We start from the raw sequence: 10,256 nt of genomic DNA on the forward strand, positions 1-10,256 counted from the left end.
CCAGCGGGGTGCAAGCAGCGGGGGCCGAAGCTGGGGGGGGCAGAGGGGAAGGGGCGTGCAGGGGGGGTCAGGCCGGTGCGGTGCCACCGGTTAGCACCAAGACCCCCCTGGGAGGAGCGGGGACGCGGGGGGGGGACAGCGGTGCCCGTGGCAGGGTGACACCCGGCCCCCCCGCTCCATCAGGGCCCGCCGGGGGGGTCCTGGCGGGGGGCTGCGCCGCGGGCTGGGGTCGAGCGGCCGCGCCTGCCGCGGGGGGGGCCGGGCGCCGCCGGACCCCCACTGCCCGAACCGGGCTCGGGTTCTGTGGGGAGGAAAGGAGAGAGAGAGGGGGGGTGAGGCTGGGGGGCTGCAGGGTGGCGGAGACCCCTCCCCGTCCCCAAATGTCACCCAGGGACCCCCCCCCTCCATGCCGGCACAGTCACCAGGTCACCCCACGGCACAAGGTGGGCTCTGACCCCATAACGGTTCCTTGGGCGCCCCCCATTGTGGCACAGTGCTGGCCCCAAGTGCCACCCCCATCCTGTCCCATCCCGTGGTGTCCCCATCCCCGCGTTGGGCCCGGGGGATCAGGACCCCCCCGCTGGCACCCGGCTGGCACCCCCGGCTGGCCCGTGGGGGCGGGGGGCAGCCCCCCCCCGGCAAAGCGCAGCTGGAAAGGGGGAGGCGGAGGGAGGGGAAGGGAAGGGGGGCGCAGCCTGGCTCCGGGGTCAGCCTGGTCCCGGGGGAACTGGGGGCTCGCTCCCTGGGTCCCTGGGGAGCTCCAAGGGTTCCCTTGGATGAAGGAGCTCCAAGGTCTCAACCCAAGAGGGTCTCCATGGTCTCCCTTGGTTTGAGAGGGGCTCCAAGGGCTCTTTTGCTTCTCGAGGGTCTCCCTTGATCCCTGGGGAGCAACAAGGTCTCCCTTGGTCCAAGAAGGTCTCCATGGTCTCCGGATGAAGGAGCTCCAAGGTCTCCCTTGGTCTTCAGGGAGCTCCAGGGTCTCAACCCAAGAGGGTCTCCGTGGTCCCCTTGGTTTGAGGGGCTCCAGGGGCTCCTGTGTTCCAAAAGGAGCTCTAAGGCCTCCCTTGGTCCCTGGGGAACTCCAGGTCTCCCTCAGTCCAAGAGGGTCTCCATGGTCTCCCTGGGTCCAAGAAGGTTTCCAGGGGCTCTCTGAATCCTTGGGGAGCTCCATGGTCTCCTTCAACCCAAGAGTGTCTCCACGGTCTCCCTTGGCTTGAGAGGGGCTCTCTGGCTCCAAGAGGAGCTCCAAGGTCTCCCTCGGTCCTCAGGGAGCTCCAAGGTCTCCCTTGGTTCATGGAGCCACAAGGCTTCAACCCAAGAGGGTCTCCATGGTCTCCCTGGGTCAGAGAGGAGCTAAAAGGTCTCCCTCAGTCCAAGAGGCCCTCCATGGTCTCCCTTGGTTTGAGAGAGACTCCAAGGGCTCTTTTGGTCCTCAAGGGTCTCCCTTGATCCATGAGGAGCCCCAAGGTCTCCCTTGGTTCATGGAGCCACAAGGCTTCAACCCAAGAGGGTCTCCATGGTCTCCCTTGGTTTGAGAGAGGCTCCAAGGGCTCTTTTGCTCCTCAGGGGTTTCCCTTGATCCTTGGGGAGCTCCAAGGCCTCCCTTGGCCCAAGAAGGCCTCCATGGTCTCCCTTGGCTTGAGAGGAGCTCCAGGGCCTCCCTCGTCCCTCGGGAGACCCCCCGGGGTCCCTGGGGACCTCCCCCAGCCCAAAGAGCCCCTCCTGGCTCCTCACATCTCTCCGCGGCCTCCAGGAGCCGGGGGAGGCCACAGGGCCCCGGCCGTCCCATCCCGTCCCCCCCCCCTTGCTCCAGGCCCGCTCCCGGGGGGACGCGGCGCCCCCGGCCCATGCGAGGAGGGGAGGAGGAGGCGGGGGGGGACACAGGGGGGGCGGCGTTACCTGGCCAGATGATGGCTTCCAGCAAGGTGACCCTCCTGGCCAGGACCTCCAGCCGGGCCTGCTGCCGCAGGAGGCTCTGGAAGCTATGGGCCTGGGGGGGGGAGAGAGCAGAGCGGGGGGCCGGTGCGTGGCCTGGGGGTGCCAGGTCTCCCGGGGGGGGGTCCCGTGGCCCCAGGGGGATGTGGGGGGTTCCCCCCGTCCCCGTGGGTCCAGGGGTGTGGGTGGTGGTGGGGTCCCTTGGGTGGGGGGGTCCCTTGCAGGGGGGCACACAACCTCCGTGGGGTCCCCGTGTGCAGGGGGGGCGCACCTGCCGTGCCCCAAAACGGAGACCGGGGGGGGACCCCGTGGTGCCCGGCCCCCCACGAGTGGGGGTCCCCAAGCCCTGCCTGGCTCCTGCGCCCCCCCCCCTACTCACCATAGAGCCCAATCATTGTTTCCAAGATTAAAACCCTCTCCGCTAAAATCTTCAAAGCCTCGCGGAGCTGGTGTAAACCCTCCCCCTGCAGAGGAAAAGAGGGGAGGGGGGTAAGGGGGTGGGTCTGGGGGGCACCCCCAGACTCGCTGCCATGGGGGGGGGCACGGCTCTGCACCCCAGCACCCATATGTGTGTGTGTAGGGGGGGGGAAGTGGGTGCCAAATGAGCATGGGGCACATTTGGGGACCCCCGTGCCATTATTGGGGTCCTGGGGGTGACACACGAGCATGGGGAGTATTTGGGGCCCCCCGTGCCATTATTGGGGTCCCAGGGTCACAGCACAAACACAGGGCACATTTGGGGCCCCCCACGCCATTATTGGGGTCCCAGGGCCACGACACAAACCCGGGGCACATTTGTGCCCCCCCCAGGTGTCCCGCACTCACCCATGTGCCCTTGTCGCCCGGCTCGCCCTTGGGGCCCGGCTCGCCCTGCAACACAGAAAGGAGAAGGACTGGCAGAGGGGGGCGGGCAGGGGGGGGCCCCCCGCGCCCCAGCGCAGCCCCGTCCCCCCCGGGGGGGGCCACGTACCTGCGCCCCGTCCTGGCCGCGGCTGCCCGGGTGTCCCTGGGGGCCCTGTGGAGGGGGGCAGACAGGGGACAGAGCCGGTCAGAGCTGGGGGGGGGGACAGGGTTGGGGCACCCATGGGTGCCGGCTGAGGCCCCCCCCAGCTCCCGGCACTCACCCTGTCACCTTTGTCCCCGCGGGGACCCACGGCTCCGGGCGCCCCGGCTCTCCCCTGTGCAATGACAGCGGCGGTGCCATCAGCACCGGGACGTGCCCGGGGGGCACCCCAAGGCCCAGCCATGCCCCCCCCCCTCCCAAAATGCTCCCAGCACTTACATCGGGGCCTGGAGGGCCGGGCAGCCCCATGGGTCCTGGGGGGCCGGGGGGTCCTGTGAGGAGATGGAGGGAGCGGGGGCACATGGCTCAGTCTGGTCCCAACGCGGTGACACCCCCCCCAAAAAAAATGTGGGGGCTGCAGGGAGGGGAGGGGTGAACTCACCCATCGGCCCCATGGGGCCGGGGGGGCCAATGGGGCCCATGATGCCCCCAGCCGCTTCGGTGAAGGTGTTGGAGAGCAGCGGGTCCCCTGCAGGAGAGCAGCGGGGTGGGGGGGCAGGCAGTGACACCCCCGGCCAAGCCACCCCACACCAGGGAGGTGCCCCCCACCCCTGTGGGCCAGAAGAGGAGGGACCCCCCCCCCCCCTCCAAGCTCCCTGAGAGCAGCAACAGGCAGAGCACAACCCTTATACGAGACAGCAGAGAACCCACAGCAGGCTTTTGGGGGGGCTGGAGCATCCCCCAGGGCCCCCCCAGGACCCCCCCCCAAAAAACCCCATCCTTACGTGGGTCAGCGAGCCGGGGGATGGCTGGCCCCACGGGGGTGGGTGGCCCGGGGGGGCCGGGGGGGCCGGGTAAGCCCTTCTCCCCGGGGAGCCCCCTGGCTCCATCGCGGCCGGGGGGGCCCGGGGGGCCGGGGGGACCTGCAGGGAGGAAGAGGAGGATGAAGATTTGGGGGGGGGGGAGGTGGACCCCCTCAGGTACACAGCAGGAGGCTGGGGGATGCCCCCTTACCTGGGGGCCCCGAGGGACCCTTCACCCCCGGAACGCCCGAGGGTCCCCGTCCTCCTGCGTCTCCCTTGGGGCCGGGGGGGCCCTGCGAGCCGGGTCTGCCTGCGGGGGGGGAGCAGCACCCTCAGGGGAGCACCCCGGGGCCCTGCGCCCCGTTTCCTCGGGGGGGGTGTCCATGTGTCCCCCCCCAGTGCCAGCTCCCCACTTACCGTCGCGCCCCACGGTGGCTCCCCGCTGCGTCTCGCTGCCCCATGGGACCCCTGGGGTGGGGGAGGACAGTGTTGGTGCCGTGGGACCCCCTGGGTGCCCCCCACCCTGCCCCACGGACCGGGATGCCCTGGATCAGAAGCAGGCGGGGGGGGGCTGGCCTGGTCCCCGCGTGTCCCTCCGTGTCCCCACCATCCCTGGGGACAGCCTGGGGGGCACACCGGGACCCCCCGGGGGCGAGGGGCTCCACCAAGGGGGACCCACGGATATCGATGGCACCCGGGCGCTCTTCTCCAGCGGGTGCCACCGCCGGGTGGCATTGCCACCAGGGGACGTGGCATTGTCACCGCCGGTGCCACCGGGACGCGGTGGGCTGTGGGGCAGCCCCCTACCTTCATCCCCGGGGCTCCCCTGGGCAGCCGGGGACCCCCAGAGCTGCCTGGTGTCCGGACCCCTGCTGGCACCTTTGGGTGCTGGGGACTGGGGGGCTTCGGCCACCGACAGCCGGGCCACCTGCGAACGAGACGGGGAGCGTTGGGGACAGCGAGGTGCCACCCCCTGGGCTCCCGTGACCATGGGGGGGCGAGGTGGTGGCACCCTGGGGTGGCACCGGGGGGGGTCACCTGCGCCTCCAGGGTGGCCAGGCGTGCCGTCAGCTCCCCGACATGGCTGCAGTTCAGGCACCCTGCGGAGGAGAGCGGGGTGCAGGGCTCGGGGGGGTGCCCAGAACCCCCCCGGGGAGGGGTGGGGAGCAGAGGGGGGGGGGGTTACCGGGGGACCCACCTGAGAAAGCCGTGGGGCGCAGGGGGGTCCGGCGCGGCGCGGTGCTGGGGCGCACGGTGTCCCGCAGCGCGAGGAAGGCTTGGGGCTCTGCCGAGGGGAGGGGGTGTCAGGCCCCCCCCGTGGGCATCGCCTCCGCTGAGACCCCCCCCCCCCCCCGAAACAGACACACACATGCTGCGGCCATGGGGGGGGCTGGGAAAGTCTGCTGTGCGTCACCCCAAATTGGGGAGGGGGCTGCAAGGGCTGCCACCGCTTCTGCCCCAAACCCAGCCACGGCCCTTGCCCAGGACCCCCCCAAACCCCCCCATGGCGCTGAGCCTGATTCCCCTTGAGCCCATGCAGGGCCAGCCAGAACCCCCAGCCCACCCCATAACCCTGAGCCAGACCCCCAAACCCCCCCCCCATGGCCACACTCCAGCCCCCCCCAGCCCCCCCATAACCCTGAGCCACATCCCCCCAACCCCCCCATGACCCCCATCCAGATCTCCCCAGTCCCGATGCTGGTCGTGAAGCAGACCCCCCCCAAATCCCCCAGTACCCCAATCCAGCCCCCCCACATTGAGCCCCCCCCCCAAACCCCATTCGGGCTGGGTTTGGAGGGGCGGGGGCACCACGCACAATCCCCAACCCAATGTGGGGTCCCAACCGGGGGGATCTGGGGACACGGCTGGGGGCTGCCCGGCGCAGCAGGGTGAGGGGGCTCTGGAGCAGGACCGGCCCCCCCGTCCCCCCCCCCAGCTGCCACCACACCCAGGCACGGCCACCGCCAGGGCTGCAGGGGACAGCCAGCGCCGCCCTAAGCGGGCCCAGATGTGGGGCACCCGGCCAGCGGCGAGGGGAGGGAGGGAGGGAGAGGAGAGGCACGCAGGAGACAGGGGAGGAGGAGGAGGAGGAGGAGGAGCGGCCCCCCCCATCACCCCCCCGCTGCTGCCACCCAGCTGGCTCTGGGCCCCCCGGGTGTCCCCATCCCCCTCCCCGTGCCACCCGCTGGCCCTGGCGCCCTCCCAGCTTTGGGGCTGGGGACGTGTGTGCGTGTCGTTGTGTCCCCCCCCCCCTCTGTGTGTCCGTGTCCGTGTCGTCGTTCCCCCCCCCCCCCCCCCCCCCCCCCCCCCCCCCCCCCGGTAAGGCGAGGCTGGCAGCTGCACGGCCACCCGTGGCACGGGCTGGCACCCATTCATTCGCTGCCCGCAGGCACAGCTGCCCGCACAGAGGGACGGACGGACGGACGGACAGACAGACAGACAGACAAGGTCCCCTTGTGGCACACCGCAGGCAGCCACCCGCACACAGCAACATCCATGCCCACCCCCCCCCCCCACCCCCCCCCACCCACCTTTCCATTTCCCCGTCCGTGGGCACAGCCACCCAACCGTCCGTCTGTCCGTCCACCCACCCACCAGAACCTCTCCCCATCTCTCCCCCCCCCCCCCCCCCAGCCACCCACTCGCACAGGTACATCCGTCCGTCTGTCCGCTGGTCCGCTGGGGGTTCAGCTGCCCACCCACTCACCAGCCCAGCCACCCCCCCACAGCAACGTCCACCCGTCCGTCCGTCCGTCCGTCCGTCCACCCCCCCACAGGAACATCCGCCCGTCTCTCCCACCATCCCTCCTCCCGTCCATCTATCCAGTTACCCAGCCCTTCATCCGCACACAGGCACTTCCATCTGTCTGTCCACCCATCCGTCTGCCTGCCCATCCAGAGGAGCAGCCATCTGGCCTTCCAACCATCCACCCACCCACCCGTCCACCCATCCGTCCTTCCATCCATCCGTCCGTCTGTCCATCCGGAGGAGCATCCATGTGTCCATCCATCCATTCATCTATCTGTCCTCCCATCCATCCTCCCATCCGTCTGTCTTTCCATCCATCCACCCAGAGGAGGATCCTTCCATCCATCCGTCCGTCTGTCCATCCGCCCACTCACCAACCCACTGACCAACCCAGAGGAACATCCACCTGTCCTTCTGTCCAGCCACCCATCCAGAGGAGCATCCATCTGTCTTTCCATCCATTCATCCATCCAACCATCCGTCTGTCTGTCCAACCAACCATCCATCCGCCTGTCCGTCCATCCATCCAAACACCCATCCATCCCTCCGTCTGTCCGTCTGTCTGTCCAACCAACCATCCGTCCATCCGTCCATCCATCCCTCCGTCTGTCCGTCTGTCTGTCCAACCAACCATCCGTCCATCCGTCCATCCATCCATCCATCTGTCCGTCCGTCCATCCACCCACCTCAAGAAACACCCACCCACCCACCCATCCATCATTTCTCCATCCCCCCACCCCCCCCCAGGAACACCCACCTCTCCATCTGCCCCCCCCACACACACACACACGTGCCCACCGCCCCCACTCACACCCATGGGACCCAACCATGGGGGGGCTGCCCGGGACCGCCCCCGTGCCTGCTCCCACCTTCCTCGCAGGTGGCCCCGACGTGCCCGGGGCAGCACCTCCACTCCAGCGCCGTCACCGTCCTGAAGGCCACCCTGTACGCGGGCCGGACGACGGCGCGGTAGCTGCCGGCACAGAGCGGGTGCCACCGTCACCCCCGCGGTGGGCACGGCTGCCACCAAGCCCCGGGGGGGGGCCGCGGGTCCCGGCGGGGCCCTCACCTGCCCCCGCTGCAGGGCAGCGGCCAGCGGCAGCCCTGGAAGACGCGCTGCAGGAAGGTGCCGTTCTGCACCAGGCACGACACCGTCCTCGTCACCGCGTAGGAGCACCAGTTGCTGCAAGAGAAGCCGACGGTGCCACCGACGGTGCCACCACGGGGATGACGTGAGCTGGTGTCCCCCTCCCCCTCCCGCTCCCTGCTGTCCCCAAAAGCACCCCCGTGTGCCACCGGGACAGGCAGAGACCCGGTGAGACGCTGTCCCCGCACATGGTGGCACCGGGCACGGCGACACCCAACCTCTCCGCTCCCTCCTGGAGACGCCACCCCAGCTTGCGGAGGTGGACGTGTCCCCCCCTGCCCCCCCCAGCCACCACGGGGCGCGGAGGGGACCCTCTGTGGCCATGGGGCACGCGGGGGCCCCGCATTCCTGCCGCGTTCCCACCCACCCCGCGCTGGCGCCGGCTCGCCTGGAGCGGGGGCCCCCCCGCGCCCCCCACCCACCCCACACAAAGGCGCCTTTCTTCGGGTCCCCGATGTCCCCATGCTGGCTGGGTGGGGGGGGACACACGAGTGGTGGGGGGACACACACGAGTGCCACAACGACGCCGGGTGGCACTTGGCGTCCCCCAGTCCGGAGGTGGGTGCCGCCCTCCCCGCAGGCACCACGACTTTGGGTGGAAAGAAGAGCTTTTCGGGGGCCTGCGGGGAAGGAGGTGGCTGCAGCTGGTGGCGGCGGGGTGGGGGGGGGACACAATAGTCTGGGACATGCCGAGGCGGGGGGGGGGGGGGGGCACAGCAGGGTGGCACAGGGCTTTCCGGCCGGGCAGCGTCCCAGCCGGGCGCCGCGCCAGGGCCACGACAGCACCGAGCCTCGGTGGCCAAACCCGGACCCCGCCGCACGGTGACACCGCCGGGGTGACAAATGCCACCGGGGTTGGGGGGGGGACATGGGATGGGACCCAACCCGACCACCCCCGGCACCTGAGCGGGGGGGTCTCTGTCTGCCGGCCAGGGCGCAGGCACGGCACGGTTTGGGGACGGTGCCAGCCCCGGCTGCGCCGCGGGAACGGGGATGCGCCCTGGCCCGTCTCGCCTGGCACGGAGAGCGGGGCGGGTGCCAGCGCGGGAGAAACCCCCCCGGGAGCGGGGCAGGAGCCGGCGGCGAGGCCGGGCCGGGCGTGCGAGCACTCGCATGGCCTGGGCTGACCCGGGCCACCCGCTGCGGGGCTGCCACTCGTGTGCCGAGCGCACCCGGGCTCTGCTCCCGGCGGAGCGCCCGAGCCGGCACCCCACGGCCTCGTGTGCCCCCCGCCCCGTGCCCGGGTGTGCGGGGCTCTGGCCCTGTGGGATGGAGGGGGAGGCTCGGGGGGGCCCGCCGGGGTGGTGTTGGGGTGCCGGGGGGTTCCTGGCCTTGGCCGGGAGGGAAGGGGAAATGAGGTGGCTTCTGCCTGTCGCCGCGCCGAGCCGAGCGGAACCGGGAGGTCCCGGCAATCCGGTGCCGGAGACACGGCCAGCGCCAAAGATTTCCTGTAAACAACCCCCCCGCCGCCCCCCCGGGAAAGGGACTGCAGGGACAGGGACCAGAGCCCCCCCCCATCTCCCCGGCACCGGGGCGCCCCGATCCCCTCCGCTCCCCTGGCACGGGCAGGGCCTCGGGGACGGGGCCACTCGCCCCGCGCCAGCCCCAGCGCTGAGCACCCCCAGCAAGCCCAGTCGCCCCCAGTAATCCCAGTCACCCCCAGTAAGACTGTTTGCCCCTAGTAAAAACCAGTTACCCCCAGTAAGCCCCAGCAAGCCCAGCGTGTCCGAGCACCTTTGCGCCCTAGTGGCTCTGGTAACCCCAGCAGCAATGCCAGCCCTGGTAAGCCCCAGTACCCCCCAGCACTCCCAGTAAGCCCCGCCAGCCCCAGTACCCCCCAGCATTCCCAGCACTCCCAGCACCCCCAGTAAGCCCTGCCAGCCCCAGTATGCCCCAGCACCACCCCAGGATTCCCAGTAAGCCCTAGCAGCCCCACTAACCCCCAGTACCCCCCAGCACCCCCAGTAAGCCCTGGAAGCCCCAGTACTCCCCAGCACCCCTCGGTCTGCAGCACCCCAGCCCCAAGCAGCCCCTGCCCCCTCTGGACCCCCCCCCCCCGCGGTGCCAACACCCCCGTGTCCCGACACCCCCCCCGGGCGCTTCTCTGCCCGGTCCCCGGTGTCCCCCCCCCCCCGGTGCCCGGTACCTGCGGGGCTGGGGGCTCCAGGAGGCGGCGGCGGGGGGCAGCAGCAGGCAGCAGAGCCCCAGCGCCAGGGGCAGGGGCGGGCAGCGGTGCCCGAGCCCCCCGGCGAGCCCCCCCATGCCGCTCCGCTCCGGCCCGCTCCGGCCCGCTCCGAGGGGGCGGCGCTGCCCGGGCACCGGGGGCGCGGGGAGGAGCGAGAGGAGGAGGAGGAGGAGGAGGAGGAAGGGGGAGGAAGGGGGAGGAAGAGGGAGGAAGGGACCCCCCCCCAGCCGCTGCCTTCCGCCCCGCCGGACGTGGGGGGCGCGATGTGGGGGGGCGCGATGTGGGGGGTCGAGAGGGGGGGAGAGGCGGGGGGGGGGTGGATGGAGGGGGCTTGGGGGGGGTCGTGGGTGGGGGGTCGTGGATATGGGGGGGTTCATGGGTATGGGGTCATGGATATGGGGTCATGGATATGGGGTCATGGATGGGGGGGTCAT

At 71.1% G+C, this 10,256-nt stretch overlaps 1 protein-coding gene across 1 annotated transcript; it reads right to left on the reverse strand.

Moving 5' to 3' along the window:
• Positions 1-179: 179 nt before the first annotated feature.
• On the reverse strand, positions 180-9,899 carry EMID1 (EMI domain containing 1). Its single transcript, XM_035556543.1, has 15 exons — positions 9,784-9,899; positions 7,560-7,673; positions 7,360-7,463; positions 4,940-5,026; positions 4,780-4,841; positions 4,549-4,669; positions 3,953-4,051; positions 3,724-3,861; positions 3,381-3,467; positions 3,218-3,270; positions 3,060-3,113; positions 2,906-2,950; positions 2,761-2,805; positions 1,900-1,990; positions 180-301 (listed from the first exon to the last, which is right to left on the reverse strand). Exons 1-15 carry the CDS (start codon positions 9,897-9,899, stop codon positions 180-182), a joined length of 1,338 nt encoding a protein of 445 aa, XP_035412436.1.
• Positions 9,900-10,256: the final 357 nt, after the last annotated feature.

Source organism: Cygnus atratus, chromosome 17 (assembly GCF_013377495.2).
Source record: "Cygnus atratus isolate AKBS03 ecotype Queensland, Australia chromosome 17, CAtr_DNAZoo_HiC_assembly, whole genome shotgun sequence".
Lineage (NCBI taxonomy): Eukaryota > Metazoa > Chordata > Aves > Anseriformes > Anatidae > Cygnus > Cygnus atratus.